Consider the following 19,576-nt stretch of genomic DNA (forward strand, 5'->3'; position numbering starts at 1 on the left):
GTACTACAGCGGCAGGTTGATGGAGCACAGCAATATGTATATTTTGTGGCGTTATACCTAGCTATAGTGGCACCCCATAAACCCGCTGCTATAGCTAAGATTTACCGGCGTTTGTTTCGGTCTATAGCTGAGATTTTGTGACCGCCGCAATAGACCTTTGAATTGCCCATAATTAGTCCAATATTTTTCCTTTTTTTCCCCCCACCTAAATATATCAATTTAGACCCTAACTGTTTCATTTCTCATCTAATTGTATCCTTCTAAAAAACACACACACACACACACTCTCTCTCTCTCTCTCTCTCTCTCTCTCAAATTAAAATCTCACATTGTTGATCTCAATACCCAAGGATCGATCTTCATTGGACCTCTCTCTCTATTAGCACTCACTGTCGCCGCTAGCCGATTGAAGCCCCTAGTGATCAATATTTGAATATTAATTTCACCAAGTCTAGTGGTATCGATATTATATATTAAATTTGACCAAGTTTGACCCATTTAAACTAAACTTTGACCGTGCCTTTCTCTAAATCCAACCAGTTGATTGTGACCATAATTTACCAAAATTAAATTTTCAATACACTCTTTACATCCAACGATTAGATTTTAAATCTAAGTCTAGCGCGTGATAGACATGTGTTGTGTACCTGTATGGTTATGTTTTCTCAATCTGACCATCCAATTGGTCTCAAATTTCACCAACACTAATATTTCACCATACTCTTCAATCCCGATGATCAAGATTTGAATATGATTTTCACCAAATCCAGTGGTCTCAAGATCATCTATTAAGTTTAACTGGGTTTGACCAACTTTGACTAAACTTTTACCGTTCCTTTCTCTAAATCCAACCGTTTAATTATGACCATAATTTCATTACACTCTTTAAATCCAACAGTTATATTTTAAATCTAAGAATGACGCGTGATGGACATGTATTGTGTACCTATATGACTATGTTCTCTCAATCTGACCATCCAATTAGTCTCAAATTTTACCAACACTAATATGTCACCATATTCTTCAATCCTAATGATAAAGATTTGAATATGAAATTCACCAAGTCTAGTGGTATTGGAACCATCTATTAGGTTTGATCGGGTTTGATCAACTTTGTCTAAACTTTAACCGCCCCTTTCTCAAAATCCAACCGTTTAATTGTGACCATAATTTACCAGAATGAACCTTTCATTACACTTTTCAAATCCAACGGTTATATTTCAAATCTAAATATGGCATGTGATGGACATGTGTTGTGTACCTTTATGGCTATATATATTCTCTCAATCTGATCATCCAATTAGTCTCAAATTTCACCAACATCAATATGTCACCATACTCTTCAATCCTAATGATCAAAATTTGAATATGAAATTTACCAAGTCTAGTGGTATCGGGACCATCTATTAAGTTTAATCTGGTTTGACCAACTTTGACTAAACTTTGACAACACATTTCTCTAAATCCAATTTCTTGATTGTGACCATAATTTACTAGAATTTACCTTTCATTATACTCTTCAAATTTAACGGTTAGATTTCAAATCTACGTATGGAGCATGATGGACATATGCTGTGTACTTGTATGGTTATGTTTACTCAATCTGACTATCCAATTGATCTCAAATTTCACCAATACCAGTATGTCACCATACTCTTCAATTTTATTGATCAAGATTAGAATATGAATTTCACCAAGTCCAATGGTCTCGGGACTATCTATTAAGTTTGACTGGGTTTGACCAACTTTGACTGTGCCTTTATCTAAATCCAACCATTTGATTGTGACCATAATTTACCAGAATTAATCTTTCATTACACTCTTCAATCTGACCATCCAATTAGTCATATTTTTTTTATAAAAAAAAGTAGACGAATTAGTCACAAATTAAAATTCTTACATAAATTTAATAATAGCTATGATCATTTTTTAAAAAATTTTAATAAGATAGAATGTGTGATAATTTTTGTTGTGCAATATTTTTTATTTTTTTATTTTGAGAAAGTTGTGTGGTGATTTTTATTGAGTATATGTGATTGTTTTTCATTTTTAAATTTTATTTCATAGCTCATTAATATTAGGTTATTAATATTTTGCACTCATTAACTCACTAAGATATATAGATGTGTTTGATTCATGTACAATTACAAAATGCATGACAAAATGGTAATTGCTAGTCAAAAATGGTAATTAATTAAAATTATCTTCTTTTTTTCCCACCCAAAATTTCCCAAAAATTTGTTTCCCTCCTAACGTGTTTCACTTAGCTTTTCCCCCAACCCACCCCCCCCCCCCCCCCAAAAGCCAAAATTTGACTTTCTACTTAGGTTTTTATCCCCCAAAATTTGTTTCTCTCTCTCTCTCTCTCTAAGAGGGCGTTTGGATAAACTTATTCCTGCGTCTGCGTTTAAGTTTTTTTTTTTTTTCCTCAAGCCGCAAGTGTTGACTAATTCTTCTGTGAACAGTGCATTCGTGCACTGTTCACGGACCCACAATTTTCATTTTTCAGCAACTTTTTTATTAAAAATGGGTCTCACGGTACTATTCACACATTTTAAAATTATTTTGCTACAGTGTTTTCAGTTTTCAGTTTTCAGTTTTCAGCAATAAGTTCTATCCAAACGGACCCTAAGTCGTCACTCTTCTTCTCTCTTTCTCTCCATCCTCACCGACCATCCTTACCAGCCACCATTGCCAACTGCCACCATCTTCCATCAACACTAACCCCATCTTCTTTCTCCTTCTTTCTTTAATCTTCTTCTTATATATAAATTAATTTCACATGAAAGTTCCTGCCAATCTAAGCACCCAAAGCCAAAGCCAGAACATTTTAACTACTTTTGTTTTGTTTTCTGAGAAAGAGTGAGCTAGTCTGCCGAAATGGGCATCAAAGCCTAGCATTATGGGCATCGACGAAGCTGAACGAGGCCTTGTTTTAGGTTTCACCTTTTTTCTTCACAACCCACTTTGTTTCTCTCTTTTTATAAATTTGTGGTTTTTTTTTTTTTAAAACATTTTTCATGTTCTTAGGACCCATGGTGTACAACTGCTTGAACTGTGCCCTTTCCTGTCAGAAAACTCTTTCCTCCTTAAATTTTGCAGGTTTTCATCTACTCTTCTCATTGGGGGGTTTTTTTTTTTTTAATAGATTTTCATTTATGGTAGAAAAGTAATGGTTATGCTTTCTTGGGTCTTTGATTTTCCTTTAGTAATGTGTAGTCGAAGAACGTACTATAGAAAATTGTTAATTAAAAAAAGAATTATTTTTGATTCATTTTAACTATGATCAAAGTTACACATTAATATTTAATTCAAGAAGTTGAGACAAATGAGTTGTTGTGAGACTTTGAAAATATCAATCTTGTCTTCAAAGATGAAAGTTCGTAGGGGAGTAGTGGGTAACCTCTTAAGCTCTCAATCTTGGTACCAAGTGCTCAACCCCCTTCAATTTTCTTTTTTGTGTTCTTCTTTCCTTTTTTAGAATACCCATTTTAAGCTTTCTTTTGCAAATGGGTCAGTGTGCATTGTTTTGTGTCTGTTTCCTATTCTCGCAGCTTCAAGAATTTTGATATGTAGAAGAAACTATTAATAATTGAAAAAAGTTACACTGTTTGAATTGTAAAAAAAGAAAAAAAAAAAAGAAAGAAATTTGTGGAAATTACGTTTTAAATCTTTATGACTATTTTTTTTAATTCCATGAATTTCATTAATTTGTTGCAAAATTGAGTGATTAGCTCAGATGGGTATTTGTTATTTCCAAAGTTGTAGTCTTTAGAAGTTTCAAGGAGTCTATAACTGTAAACAATATTTTGCTTTCGTTTGTGAGCTCAAAGGAATATGACAACAAATAAGGTTGAAGTATAGCAAAGTATTTGTTGTGGGGTTTACTGATATGTTTCTATTGTAGTTCACCAATTGATAGTTTGTGTTAGAGATAATGGGTCATGCTCTGAATGTGGAAGTAACAATGGTCTCAAGCCTAGATGCCTTATGGGCAGAGCGGAGTGGAGCTTGGAGGCACTACACTGCTCACTCCTGTGGATGTAGGCATAGTGCCAAATCATGTAAATATCTGTATTAATTTTCTCTCTTTTGTTCACTAACATTACTAAGATATGAAATCTGCAATAGTTAGTTTATGATATCGAGCTTGACTTTCATGGTTATAGATGGTCATTTTACCATCTTAGCTTTGGTTGATTTTTTCATTTCCAGTTTTCAATTTTTAATTTTTTCCCCTTTCAAAATATCTATGTAATTCTGAATGACATTCTTAATGACATTTGTCTACTTCTGCAATCCTCTGTGCATTGGCAGATCTTATGATGACAAGACGAGGAAATGGATGTGCATGAATATTGAGGTGCAAAGACATGTGGTTCGCTCAATTGCTACATTTCATGATTCTATTTCTGGAGATTACACTACACCATCCACTTGTAAAGGTATTCATATTTATCCACATTTTAAATGTTTGATGGTAAACACGGTGTTTTTTTTTTTAATCTCTGTGCTTATGGATAATTTGTAGTAATTGTTTTTACCTTTTGATTAATTTGGAGTATTGAAATCTTGTTTTAGTATTTTGTATTCTATAACTATATAATGGTAAACTAAAGTGTAAGCTCTCACATTATCACAATTTTGAAGCTGTTGGCAGATTGCAAAAAGAAAAGGCATTACAAGTTCATGTGAACAAAGCAAGTGAGCTTGTTTGTGTTAGACATAAGGTACTCTCTCTCTCTCTCTCTCTCTCTCTATCTCTCTCTCTCTATATATATATATATATATATATATATATTTGTGGTGGGCTGTTGAATTGGGGCAAGCAGGTGGCTTGCATGGAGATATAAGATGGTTTTAGATGATATTGCGAGTTTTGATTGTTTTGTGTAATATTGGATGATTCTTGTTGAGTTATTTTTATTCAATTAATTCATTTTAGGGGCTTCTCTCTATCTTTTTCACACATGAGGAACACTAAAATGAAATGGGATATTTAAAGAGATGTCCATTCCTATATTGCTAGTAATGATGTTATAGTTACCAAATGTGTTGATAACTTTTGTATGCGTTTAAATTCATTATTTTCTTAGGAACATAGTTGGTTGTTGGGTCACTTGACTAGTCAATTAGGCCATCATAGACATGATACTACTCTCCTTAGCTTACTTTGGAATGTGATGGACATACTTATAGTATTTTTATAGTTTTGGATGCTATTAAATGATAGTAGCAGTTTGTAGTATGCTAGTTTCTTTGCTTTTTTGTCTTTAGAACACCCTATTTTATTTTGATAAGTTACATTCCACTCTAATTATAGCAGCTAGCATGCATGGCATGTAGTTGGCTAGTAGCATTTATCCCATTTCAAATTGTTTTGAAACCAAGCAGCCAGTCATGCCATTTTAGTTTGAAAAACCACAACTTTAATTGGTTTGAGATTTTTAGTTTCACATAATAGCATGCCCCAAATATTGGACCTTCCAACATTTAGTTCAAAGTAATTCAATTCTTAGAAATGGTGGAACTCTGTTTTCCATAATAGAGACCTTAACATGTCTCAATATTCAAATTTTATGATGGCTGTACTTGTTTATTTTTTATGCATGCCCCTCTAGTTTGTTGACTATATTTTTCACTATGCTAATTTCGTTAGTTAGCCATTTGATACATATTTACCAGGTGCACTTAATTTCTTTAGTTAGCCATTTGAAATAAAAAGTTCTGTACAATGCTGAAAATAGATTCGATGCTAGCTATTAGCTGATATGACTTTTGCAAGAGCCCTTAGTTAAGTAGCACTACAATTCTATCCAAATCAGTTAGATCAAATATATATATAGGACACTATTTGAACTTGTTCCCATTTTTTGCCTAGATAATATTTTCTTGTCATTCTATTCCATTTATATGCACTTATTAAGTAGTCATAATTTGTAGGGAGGATGTTCCTCCGGTCCAACAATCTCCACCTATCCAAAAATCATCAGCTGCATCCCATCACCAAAGAAGCTTATAGATTTTATCTTGGTGTTCGAGGACTCTTTTGTGTACAAAGAACATTGCTACAACTGCATATTTTCAAGTGTTCGAGGATATTTTTAAACACTTTGGAACTTTGATTATGGTATTAGCTTATATTGAGTGGTTGTTTTATTCAAAGGGCCACATCTTTTTTTGTTAATCTTATGATGATGGTAATAGACAATGTTATGTATTTGATAATATATTTCTATGTTAATATTATGTTAGTTTGAAAACATTTGTGGTGTTGTTAATTAGTTAAGTTTGTGGTATTAAGTTAATAGAGCCAAAATTATTATAGGTTCTTTGAAACAGGTCTTTGAACAGGTTATTGGCAAATAGTGGTTTTAAAACCCAATTGAAACCTAGGTTATTGGCAAATAGCACTTGCCGCTAAAGGTCAAATGTACCTTTAGCGGCGCTTTTTTGGGCTTTAGCGGCGCTTTTGGCCTACCACAATAGTCCTTTTTCTTATAGTGTAATTGGGCATCAATTAAATAATGTATTGCGTTAATTTGTAAATATTTGACACTAAAACATGGTTGTAAGTATTTGCAAATATCAATTTAATTAATTAAAAAAATTTCCATGTCAATTAATTTCAAATTGAATTTTAATTAGAGTCTAATTTTGCATCATGTGTACTATCTAAATTTTAAATTTTGGTGCCAAGTTAATATAGAAAATGAAGAGTCCAATATAAATAAACAATAAAAAACCTAATCATATATCTAACTCTGTATATAAAATTAGAAGAAGAGAGTTTGAATGGTTTTACTTTTATGAGCCACTTTTTTGTGTAACTAAAAATAAATTAAATAATTCAATTTTATAAGTCATTTATGTAATACAATGAATATGTACGGTTATTTACTAACTAGGTGGAAACATATATATAATATGTGTGTCTGTGTTAACTGCAATTGTTTTTTATTGTACTTATGCATATGCATAGGCCAAAAACTGGTTTATCATAAAATTAATAGCACCCTTATGATCATTTTGTCAATTGGATAATATATATGTGGCTCATACTATTTTGAAGTTAGGATCATATTCAATACTTAATAAATTTTTTAATTATCAACGCTTTACACTTCTTCAATGAGGATTAAGGCTTTATACTCTGCCCCCTTTTATGAAATCCTATTTTTTTTTCCTTATCAAATAAAATTCCACGCTGAGGATTAATAACTAACCCAAAATATTGTGACTAAAACTTGAGTGTTACTGTTACATTTATGTTTGTTGATAACTTCATTTGATTCTTAACATATCTAGCTTGATAGCAACAATCATCTCTAAACACTCTAATTCTTCCAATATTTGAAGATGACTTTTGAAGATTATGTTCATGCAACCTATGTCTATATGTTGGAGTTTAATATGTGATACAATATTGTACTGCCATAACCTATTCTAATACATCCATCAAAAACTACTCCGCAGTTGCCTCGACAATTAAGGTAACCCTTCTTTCCTTAAGGGTTATACATGTTGTATTGTTTTACACTATGCTTATCCTATTGATGATCATGTCCCTCTTAATCCAAATGGGTGTTGGGAAGCTGGCCCTACACAACTTTCCCAGCAACCATAAGGATTCTAAGTTGGAATTGTAGAGGTTTGGCAAATCCTCTGCAGTTCTGCAAGTTCAAAAAATTGCCCATGATTTTAATCCTGATGTCATGTTCTTAATGGAAACCCATCTAGCTAGTAATAAGGGTAAGGATATTTGGAATAAATGTGGTTTTTTTTATGGCTGTGAGGTTCCTAGATTGGGTTTAGGTGGAGGTCTTATCCTCGCTTGGATGCAAAGGAGTTTTCTCAGGGTGGTTCATGAATCTCAACACCTTATTCATATTGATGTTACAGATAACAAGGGCAAACCTTTACCTATTACCTTTGCTTATGGCCATCCTAAACTAGCCAAGAGGAATGAGGTTTGGCAACAATTAAAAACTCTTAAAGATATAGCTCTACCTAGTTGGCTTTGTATTGGAGACTTCAACCAAGTGCTCTCAAGAGAGGAAAAATTATCTTTTAACCAAAACCCCATTGTTGGTGCTAAGTTATTTCAGCAAGCATTGAATGATCTTTAACTTTGTGACTTGATGACCACTGGGCGACAATTCACCTGGATGAATAAAAGGGAGGAGGAATCATTTGTTATAGAGAAATTAGATAGAGCTTTTGCTAGCACTGAGTGGATCAACCAATACCATTTATATTACCTAAGGAATCTCCCCATTATCAAGTCTGATCATGGACCTATAATCTTGGATTTTGAACATCAAACATCCTTCAGAAATAGACCATTTAGATATGAGTAAATGTGGATCACCCACCCCAGTTGTAGGGACATGGTTAGTAAGGCTTGGGAATGGCAGTCTACTAGGTCTAGAGCTGCAAAATTGAGGAATAAACTTAACAACATCAAAACCGCAGCCAAAAAATGGAATAGAGAAGTGTTTGGTAGAGTAGAGATTGATATTAAATAAAAAATGGATCAACTACAGCAATTGCAAATTTCCATTAACTCTCTTGAGGACATTAGAAAGGAGAGGTAGCTAAGGGAAGAGCTAGAGAACTTACTTGATAAGGAGGAACTTAAGTGGTAGGATTAATTGGATCCTCTACGGTGATAGAAATACAAAGTACTTTCAAACTATAGTGAAACAAAGAAGAGCAAAAAACAGAATTCTTCAGTTAAAAGATAGGGATGACAATATTATTGACAATCTTAATGAGATTGAAAATATTCTTCACTCTCACTTTAAGTCAAATTATGAAGATTGTACTTTTAGAAGTGTGGATAACATGCTAGAGGAGCTCCAAAATCTCAACATCCCTACTTTAACAAATGAGCAAAACTTATCTCTCAACAAACCAATATCAGACTTTGAAATTGAGAGTGCTGTGTTTCAAATCGGAGCCCATAAAGCACCAAGTCCTGATGGCATCCCTGCCTTCTTTTTCCATTCTTTCTGGGACATTGTGAAAGAGGATGTTACAAGAACTGTCCAAGCTTTCTTCCATTCAGGTTCCTTGTTTAAACCTCTAAACCACTCCTACATTGTTCTTATTCCCAAAAAACCCTTCCCTGATGAAGTTTCTCACTCCAAACCTATTAGGCTCTGCAATGTGATCTATAAGGTGATATCCAAAGTGATGGTTAATAGGTTGAAACCTGAAATGGATAATTTGATAACTCCATACCAAAACGCTTTCATATAGGGGAGAAACATTTCTGATAACATTCTTCTGTCTCATGAGATCATGGACACCCTAAAGAAAAAGAAAGGTAAGCAATTCTCATTTGGAGCTCTAAAAATAGACATGTTTAAAGCCTACGACAGAGTCAACTAGAATTTTTTGAAAGTTGTCCTAACAACCATGAAGTTTGATCCCAAACGGATTAGATGGATTATGGAATGTGTTTCTTTTGTGTCATACACTCTTCTAGTTAATGGGAGTTTAACTTCAACCTTTCATCCAATACAGGGCCTAAGGCAAGGAGATCCTTTATCTCCTTATCTCTTTCTTTTGTGTGCTAACATTCTCTCTATTTCTTTGCTACAGGTTGAATACTCTAATAAGATCAAATGAGTGAAAGTAGGAAGGAGTGGTATTTCTTTCACTCATCTCTTTTTTGCTGATGACTCTCTTCTCTTCTTCAAAAATGACAGGAACTCCCTAGGTAATATCCAATCCATCCTAAACTGGTACTGCTCTATCTCGGGCCAGAAAATAAATTTAGCCAAATCTGACCTTTTTTGCTCCCCAAACATGAACAAGGAATGTCAGGTATCCATAGCTAGAAGTTTGAATGTGAACCTTGTCGAACACCCAAGCAAATACCTTGGTATCAATTTTAAGTTGAAAGGGAATTGTATTGTTGATTTTCAATTTCTGATTGATAAACTCAATTTCAAGCTGTAGGGTTGGAAAGCTAGGCTTTTTTCACAGGCTGGTAGAACTATCCTTATCTCTTCTGTCTTTTAATCTCTTCCTTTATACACATTTTCTTGTTTTAAGGTTCCTAAATCTATTTGCAATAAGATGGATTCTATTGTGAGATCTTTTTGGTGGGGTCATGAAATTGGAGAGAAAAAACTTCATTTGATCAACTGGAATAAAATCTGCAAGCCTAAAAGATGGGGAGGTCTTGGCATAAAGAAGTTCAGCCTTATGAATCAAGCATTATTGGCAAAACAGTATTGGAGACTTATTAACAGCCCCTAATCCCTTTTAGCTAGGTCTTTTAAAGCTAAGTACCATCCTAAAGAATCCTTGCAAGGCCACACACCTAAAGCACACCATTTGTGGGTTTGGAAAAACATTGTTCAGCAAGGTGACTCTATTCTTAGAGAAGGCAGATGGTTGGTTGGTGAATGTTTTGATATACCCCTTACACATCCTAATTGGTCACCAAACTTAAGGGATAGTTCTTTCCTTACTTTGTTGCAGACAAGCACAATAGGAGATCTTATTGATCATAATTCTAGAAGTTGGAAAGTGGATTTAATTAGGAGCTTATATCATCACCATAAAGCTGTCAACATTTTGCAAATGTCCATTTCCAAAATCAATGATTCTAAGGGTAGGCTTATATGGAAATACTCAATGGATGGGGATTATAGTACCAAGAAAGCTTATGAGTTGCTAACTGAACACTGTTTAGGGTCACAACAATTCTAGCAGGAGAGGAAGATATGGACTGCAATATGGAAAGCCCATGTACCCTTAAGAATTATCAATTTTGTGTGGAACCTTCTCCATGGCAACTTACCTACCAAGGCCACTATACATAACAGAGGAATCAGTATTGATGACACTTGCCCCTTATGTACCTCTGAAGAAGAGACTCCTACACGTCTGTTTCTCCTATGCAGCTTTTCTAGAGCTTGCTAGTTTGGATCTGATCTTGGTCTGCATACTTTTGAGATCACCAATGTGTCTATTCAATCTTGGCTAAAGGACTCTATCAACTCTTGCTTAACTAATGAAGATCAAAGCCTGGACATCCTTCAATCCATGTTTACTGTTTTGTGGTTAATTTGAAATCACAGAGACAGAGTGCTCCACCAAGGCTTGAACTTGAATCCCTTAGAGGTTATACTAACAGCCAAAACTCTATCTTGCGGGTATAGGAAGGCTTATGCAAGTCCCTTCCATCCTACCAGAGAGTTTAGAGCAGCTAAGACAACCCATCTCACAGTTGTATGGCAATATCAGCTCATCATCAAATTAGCTGAAGCAAGAAGAACAAAGCCACAAAGGAGAGCATACGCTTTTGTAGCTGTTAATATGTAGGGAGCAGAAGTGTTTTCAGGGGTTAATTGCAGTCTCGCCAACACAGCAATTTGAGCACTACTTGAAGCAATGGTGGAAGCTGGTATCATAGCTAAAAACTATGGCATTCAGCATGTTTTGTTCTTAACTGACAGGGTCAATCTCCATCAAATTTTCAAATTGAGGAAAAGCACAGATTGGCTAGATAGTAGTAGGATAGCTGACCTGAACTTTCTTTCTCAAAATGGTTTATTTTGTAATACTATAGTTGTCCCTCATGTAATAGTTAAGGCTGTGTGGTGTTTTGCTAAACAGGCTGTGAACACACCTTTTTATTACAGGTGGCATAATCCTGCTCTATGTAACCATGTATGAACTCTTCATTTGTTTGGTATAAAAAAAAATAAAAAAAATTCTAATGTGGATTAAAAAAAATCTAATAAATAGTTATGAGAGACCAGCTCTTAAAAAAAAGTGTATTGATACTTCTTTTTGGGGTTTTGTTAAGTCATCACTTATTTTTATATTACAAAAATAAGAAAAAAAAAAAAAATATATATATATATATATATATATATATATATATATATATAGAATACATGAATAATTATGAATTCTTATTGATTTAAACACTTACAATTGATAGAAAGAAACTATACATGGCTTTGGTCCTAATTTACAATCTATCAAAAAAAGAAAGACAAAACACTATCTATAAACCAAAAATCTAGACTCAGGGCTAAGTTACAGGATGGGAAGGTGTTAGGCACTCATCTTGACCAAACTGAGTTTGGTCTTTTAGACTTTAAACGACCATCTAAGTACCCATATGCAATAGATAATGAGATGTAAAAAATGCTATATTAATTTTCCTAGATCTAGGGTTATTAAAATGCCATTCTACAATCTTAGATCTGCATCTTATTCTATGCAAAAAAAAAAAAATTCAATTCATTTGGTTGTGAGAATCATGATTAGTGTGGGGGTGATAGGCTTAGGAGTACATATCTATGTATTTATTGGGTCAAAGGCCCAATCCGAGGACATTAAGTAGTCCGAGGACAAGAAAATATATTCTTAAGAATTCGTGTTGGTAAGTGAAGAGGTAAAGTCTGATCAAGATCATTTGAGAAGGTGGTCCAAGGAGAAATACTTCCTTAGCTGAGCAAAGCCGAGGTAGGAAGGTGCGGTCTGCCACCTAAAAGTAATGTTCTAAGAGATCCTGTAGGTAAGGATATACATCGTGAAAGCACAGGACAAGGAAAGGCTACGGAATATTTAAGAAAAAGCTGCTACCACCGCATTGAATGCTCTGCAGCTAACTCTTTGGTCGCGTTAATGAGGAAGTGATGTCTGAGTAGCAGTGTTCAGCCTTACAACTACTTCCAAAGGCCTCAGGAAGGTGCTGATGTGACAAGTATCCAAACCAACAATCTGATCCATACGTGGAGGCTAGAGAGAGGAGGAAGGATGTTATAAAAAGGAGAGGAGACATTCCAATGGGGGGATCAAGGAAGAAGGAGAGAAAAACATTGTAGACTGAAGAACAATATTTGTAAGCTGTCATTAAGTAAGATATATAGAAGAACCAGCCTCAGATTGAGTCTAAGGACGATATTCGTTATATAAAACAGTTTCATCTTTATTCTATGGTCATCTTGGCCCACAAAAATTGACGTACAAACTTATTAGAATCTAAATTTCAAACTCACTCTCTACAAATTCATTGTATTGGGCTCTTTGAGCCTATTCCCTTCCCTCTTTTGGGCTTAGGTATAAATTGTGTCACTACAATTGGCGTCGTCTGTGAGGATCCTTGTGTTTAGTGAGTTTAACGTCTAGCTATGGTAAGTTCAGGTCCACACCAGGCAGAGTCTACGAGGTCCCAACGTCAAGATCATTTTTTTAGTCTTGAACAAAGAAGGGACCGGGAGGGGAGTGTGCACACCACCCATACTGGTGTGAGTCAGTCTCGGGGTGGGAAGCCACGTCTCTCATGAGGATAGTGCTAAGGCCATGCAGTTGGAGATTGATCGTTTAAGGAGAAAGTTGCGTCACGAACAATGAAAGCAAACTCCTTCCATTTCTGACCCTTTTTCTGATGATGGTGGGGATAGAAGTTATAGGCCCAGGTCAAGGACTCCCTTTAGTAATTATTCTCGTACGAAGAGGACAACCCTCGTGGCCACAGGAATAGGAATTCATCTTGCAGAGGCCTAGGGAATGACGTTATGAGTAGAGCGTTGAATTAGATTTCTAAATCACCCTTCACGCTAAGAATTGAAGCAGGAAGGCTTCCTTGGCGATTCACTCAGCCAACATTTACCATGTACAATGGTCGAACAGACCCTGTAGAGCATGTGAGCCACTTCAACCAGAGGATGGCTGTGCATTCTAAGAATAAGGCTTTGATGTGTAAAGTTTTCCCATCCAGCTTAGGACCTGTGGCAATAAGGTGGTTTGGCGGCTTAGGGGAAGGTTCTATTGATTCCTTTAAGGAGCTCACCCGGGCATTTGGATCTCACTTTATTACGTGCAGTAAGGTTTCTCAACCCTTGGATTCCCTGTTGTCTATGACTATGCGAGAATGGAAAACCTTAAAGACATACTCAGACAAGTATAGGGAGATGTTCAATGAGATTAATGGAGACTTTGACAATGTGGCCATAAGGACTTTCAAGGTCAGCCTACCTGCCGAGCATGGTCTAAGGAAATCGTTAACAAGGAAACCTGTTTGTAATGTACGTCAGCTCATGGACCGCATTGACAAGTATAAGCAGGTCGAGGAGGACTAGCAGTTGGGTAAAGGCAAAGCAAAGTTGGTCTCTCAGGATAGGAGGGACTTCAGGTCGGATAAGTACAACAATAATCGTCCTCGGTGGGATTTTTCTAGGCAGTCCGGAGCTATTGTTGCACCACAAGTGGTTAATGTGTTGTTTCAAGAACCAATGCATCAAATCTTAGAAAAAATCAAGAATGAACCCTTTTTTCAATGGCCAAATAAACTAGGAGGAGATCCCACAAGGCGCAACTAGAGCCTTCATTGTTAGTACCACCAAGAGCGAGGACATACTACCGAGGATTGTTGAACTCTATGGAGCCACCTGGAGCAGCTAGTCCGAAGTGGCAAGTTAAAGCAATTCTTTTATCATCCCAATAGGCATGAAGGCTAAGCAGGGTCAGGATCTCAGAGGGATGCTTCTTCAAAACCACCTCTGGGCACAATCAATGTTATTCTTGCTACCTCGAGAAGAGTTGGTTCTCACCACTCCAGGGTACTATCCGTAACCTAGTCACCTAAGGGGGCATCCAACCTTGAGCCCAAGAGGAGTAAGATGAAGGTCCGACCAGCTCTGAGTTTCTCTAATGAAGATAAGGTTGGAACCTTGCAACCACATGATGATGCATTGGTGGTTACCCTTAGGTTAGGTGGATATGATGTGAAGGGAGTATTGGTTGATCAAGGTAGTGGGGCGAAAATTATGTACCTTGACTTGTATAAGGGGTTGGGGCTGAAACTTGAGGATTTAACTAGTTATGATTCACCCTTGGTAGGTTTTGATGGAAAGGTAGTCATACCAATGGGGCAGATCAAACTACCAGTATAAACTGGGTCGGAGGTGGTGGAGGTTAGCTTCATAGTGGTGGATGCGTATTCTCCCTACACAGCCGTAGTGGCAAGACCTTGGCTTCATGCCATGGGGGTTATTTCCTCCACCTCGCATTTGAAAGTGAAATATCCATCTGGTGATCAGGTTGAAGAGCTAATAGGGAGTCTGTCTATGGCTAGGCAATGCTTGGTGGCCACATTTAGACATTAAGTTGAGGGAGAGTCCTCAGCATCAAATGAGTAAAGTTTGTAGTGAGTAATGTTTGTAGCAACCAAAGGAGCCGGTGTTATCTGAGGATCCAATGGAGGAGGTAGAGTGTGAAGGGTTAGAAAAGATTGTTATAAGTAATGATAAGGAGAAATACTTTCAAGTCGGAGCTCAACTGCCTCCTCGGGAGAGGGACAAGTTGATGATGTTTCTTAGGGAGAACATTGATGTGTTTGTTTGTAATGTTTATAAGGCCCTAAGGGTGGATCCGAGCTTCATTTGTTATCATTTGAATGTTAGGCCAACTGTCATACCAAGGAAACAACCACCTTAGCAATCATCTAAAAAGCATTCCAAGGTTGTCAAGGAGGAAGTGATCAAGCTCAAGCAAGCAGGGGCTATCAAGGAGGTATTTTAACCTGAATGGTTGGCTAATACAGTGGTAGTGAAAAAGAAGAATGGGACATGGCGAGTGTGTGTAGACTTCATAGATTTGAACAAAGCTTGTCCCTTTCCAATGCCTGCTCGCCCTTTTCAGTGTGATTGTCACAGCCCATGTCACCTAAGAAAAGGAAAAGCGATTCCTAATTTCCGCAATGATAGCAAGGTGACATGTCGCCGGGTTTTTGACGTGGAAATCTGGTATTTTGCCTAAATGCCTTAGGAAAGCATAGATTATGACCACATCCATTCAAAAGGCAAACCTCAAAGCCCTATTCATGCAAAGCCCCGAAAGCCGATGCCAAAATCTTGTTTTTACTGTCAATCTCCAAAAATTAAGGTTTTATCAAAATAAAAGACTGTCCTTGGATAGGCGTTGTGGGGTGCCTAACACCTTTCCCACACGTAACCAAACTTCCGAACTCAAGAATCAAGATTTTGCCATCCACATTAGATTAGGAAAAAAGACATTTTTTTTAGCCCAGGATTGGTAATAAAATCAACTAGAAACTGGTGACCGATCACACCTTAAAAAAACCTAATGATTGGTGGTGACTTCACTCACCTTTGGTAATTCCTTAAAATTTGGCCCAGATTCTTGCCATAACGCCAAAGGTGGACCTACCTTCCTCCATCAAAAGAGAAAGCACCCGAAGCTTTACACGAACACACGCATACCATCATCGAGAGAGGCCCTCCCACGGGGCCCCACGCGCACGGGAGCATCGCCACGGCGGGTGGTCGAACTAAGGCCCGACGACGGTTCTGCCGTCTCGAGGCCGGGCGTCGACACTAAATTTATGATAAATTTAAAAAATGTAATTTTTTCACTCTATCCCTCTCTCATGTAAGTGTAGCTAACTTATTTTAATTTAGTGATAACCCCTTATCCATATCCCTTAAAATTAGGCAATTCCATTTCTCCTTATTCCTTTTGAACAGTAAGTCATTTACTAAAATCAAACATAAATAAATGCTCATCTTCCTTTGTTTAATATTTAAAAATAAAAAAATAAAAAAACCTGTTTCTTTTTCTCTCATGGGAAGTAGTCATTTCCTACAAGGTAATTCTTTTAGTGCTTTTATTTTTTATTTTAAAATTCTTTTTATAGCTCATATGATTTTTTTGTTCTATATGATTTTTAGCTGCTTCTTTCTCTTTTATTTTTCTAGAAAAATTTGTCAGAAAATAAAAAAGCCTCATCACATGCGTGAAGCACGTGTGGTGAGGCTAGTGTGAAATGTTGGGATAGTTAAAATAGAAAAATAATTTTTTTAGCTTACGTAATCTATATTTTTTTTCATAAACCCAACTTGGTTTCATTTCTCACCCAAAGACATTGGAAAAATAATACAATATTTCAAGAGTATAAAAAAGTTGTACTCTCTCTTCTCACATAAATGGAGTACCATAAAAAAAAATCAATTAGTAAAACCACTATTATGTGAGACAATGAGAGGAGGGAAGGAGTACAATATTATTGCACTCTTGAAGAATATATATATATATATATATATATATATATATATATATATATATATATATATATTGCTTGATTAAAACATTTTATAAAATTACTCAAGACATTGTGTTGATAAGATCTTCAAAATGCCAAATATATCTCTTTCGTATACATTAAATAATGTTATATGTGTGAGTTTGAATTAGCTCAACTAGTAAAATTTCTTGTTGTCAAATAAGAGATCTAAAGTTCGAATCTCAGCCTACTTAAAATTGACTAGTATAAGATGATAAAGAGAAATCATTATGAAGCGGATGCCATAAGTTGAAATTTTATCAAATTAAGTTACTACCCATTTGGTTCATTAATTTGTGGAAAATTTTCACTTTGGCATTTTCAAATTGGGTTGTGTGTTTTGGATCCCTAATCGAGTTTTATTGTGTTTTCGCATTGGTCCTTTGGAGCTGCAATACCAAAATGCGTAAAAAGTAAAAACACAATATGGTTATTGTTGGAAAGTTTCTATCTTCTTCTTAAACTACCCTTACATCTTTTCTAAAAACCCAATTTTACCCTTACTCTCTAACAACAAAACACAAAATTCTACTGTTTTAATCTGTCTTTGTCGTCCTCAAATCTTACAATTAGTTCATAAAAACTAATGGTTCCTCCAAATACAAACAACAAATTAATTTTAAGAAATTCCAAATTATCACAATTTTTTTATTAAAAAAATCTCTTCTAAATCATTACACCTTTAACTGTGCATTGCGTGAGTCAGGGACAGAACTAGCTGGAGGCCCAAGGGACCTGGGCCCCCTTTAGTCTTAAGGGGGGAAAAATATATATATATATATATATATATATAGAGAGAGAGAGAGAGAGAGAGAGAGAGAGAGAGAGAGAGAGAGAGAGAGAGAGAGAGAGAGGGAGGTATATTTTTTTACAATTTTATATTTGGGCCCCCTCCCCTACAATTTTACATTGATTTTATTGTAATAACATTTACATCAATTGTAAAATAGCATAAGGCCTCGAATTTGTCCAATCAACCTCATAATACACCTACATCTGTCTATATATCATTGTGAAAAAATATATTTGTGCTACAGTAATTGTAAAAATTTACTCAATTACTATAGCACAAATGTATTCTTGCAAATTTATACAATTACTATAGCACGAGTGTATTTTTGTTCAATAATACATAGACTAATGTGAGTGTATTTTGGGGTTGATTGAGAAAATTTACACAATTACTGTAGCTATGCAAATGAATGTTTTAGAAATTATTTAGATTTTGGGCAGTTGTTTTTTGTTGAGGAAGAGGGAGATGATTTGAGATATTAATAAAAAATTGATAAGGAAATAGTATTTTGATGAAATGTAGTGTAAAACAAATAATGATGTAGAGTATTTTGAAAAGTGAGTATATAAAATAAATAAAAAATGTAGATTATTATACTAAAATAGACATAAATTTTTGCATAAACTAATGCAAATACTCTAATGTGGAAAGAAACAACTGTATTTTGTGTCTTTGTTATTAGTAGGTGATTGCATTTACGAAACAATGATTTTGTGTATTTGTTTTTGTTGATATTTTTTTAATACTAAATAGATGCTTATTTGAAATTTCATGGGTTTTTATTTATTTATACTCTGCCCCCCTCCCCCCCAACTGGAAATCTTGGATCCATCCTTGGCATGAGTGGTTTATAGCACTTAATTTTTTCCCTCTGAAAGGAAATTATGATTTTTTTTATAGATATGATATGATAATTTATATTTAAATTTGATAAGAATAATGCTTAGGACAGACCCAAATCTACAACATGTTTAAGTGTTACATTGTAATTGGTACATCTATTTCTTTTTTTTCCAACAAGTATCCATGGTTGTCCCTCATGTAAGTATTGAAATCAAATCGCAAGTTGATACTCAAGCATGTTATGAAATTGTGTGATAATAATTTAAGCAAATAGATTAAGGTATTAGTATAAACATGTTTATTATGTAGTCTTTTTATGATAATAGTATTTAACAGACTTCATATGGTAGTTCTTCGTGATTGCATTGCTTATTTCATTTTGGGGAATGATTATTAGTAGTTGTCTTTCTGGTTTTTTTATATTATGTAATACAATTTAAATTTAGATTATTGGTATGTATTTTATATATATGTGTGTGTGTGTGTATGTGTTTCTCAAAAAAAAAAAAAAAACTTTTTTGTATTATCATTTTGTGCTCCATAATGATGAAAATTTAAATAATTAATTACTATTGATAAGAAGTCATTAACCGTAATAGCAAATAACTATAACACTAATAAAAATAATAAATAAGAAAAAAAACTATAATAATAATAATAATAATTAAGAAGTTGAAACTTTTTTTTTTTTTTGGAAAAACAGAAGGCGAAACCATTAGTATGAAAGAATTCACTCATATATATTTTTTCATTTTTAATAATTTAACTTGACATTGCAATTTTGATAAGTGTTAACCAAACATTCAGCCTTTTATTTTATT

At 34.9% G+C, this 19,576-nt stretch overlaps 1 protein-coding gene across 1 annotated transcript; it reads left to right on the top strand.

Moving 5' to 3' along the window:
• Positions 1 to 13,649: 13,649 nt before the first annotated feature.
• On the top strand, positions 13,650 to 14,117 carry LOC142616430 (uncharacterized). Its single transcript, XM_075789289.1, has one exon. It carries the CDS (start codon positions 13,650 to 13,652, stop codon positions 14,115 to 14,117), a length of 468 nt encoding a protein of 155 aa, XP_075645404.1.
• The last annotated feature ends 5,459 nt before the right edge of the window (positions 14,118 to 19,576 follow it).

This window comes from Castanea sativa, chromosome 11 (genome assembly GCF_040712315.1).
Source record: "Castanea sativa cultivar Marrone di Chiusa Pesio chromosome 11, ASM4071231v1".
NCBI classification, from domain to species: Eukaryota; Viridiplantae; Streptophyta; class Magnoliopsida; order Fagales; family Fagaceae; genus Castanea; species Castanea sativa.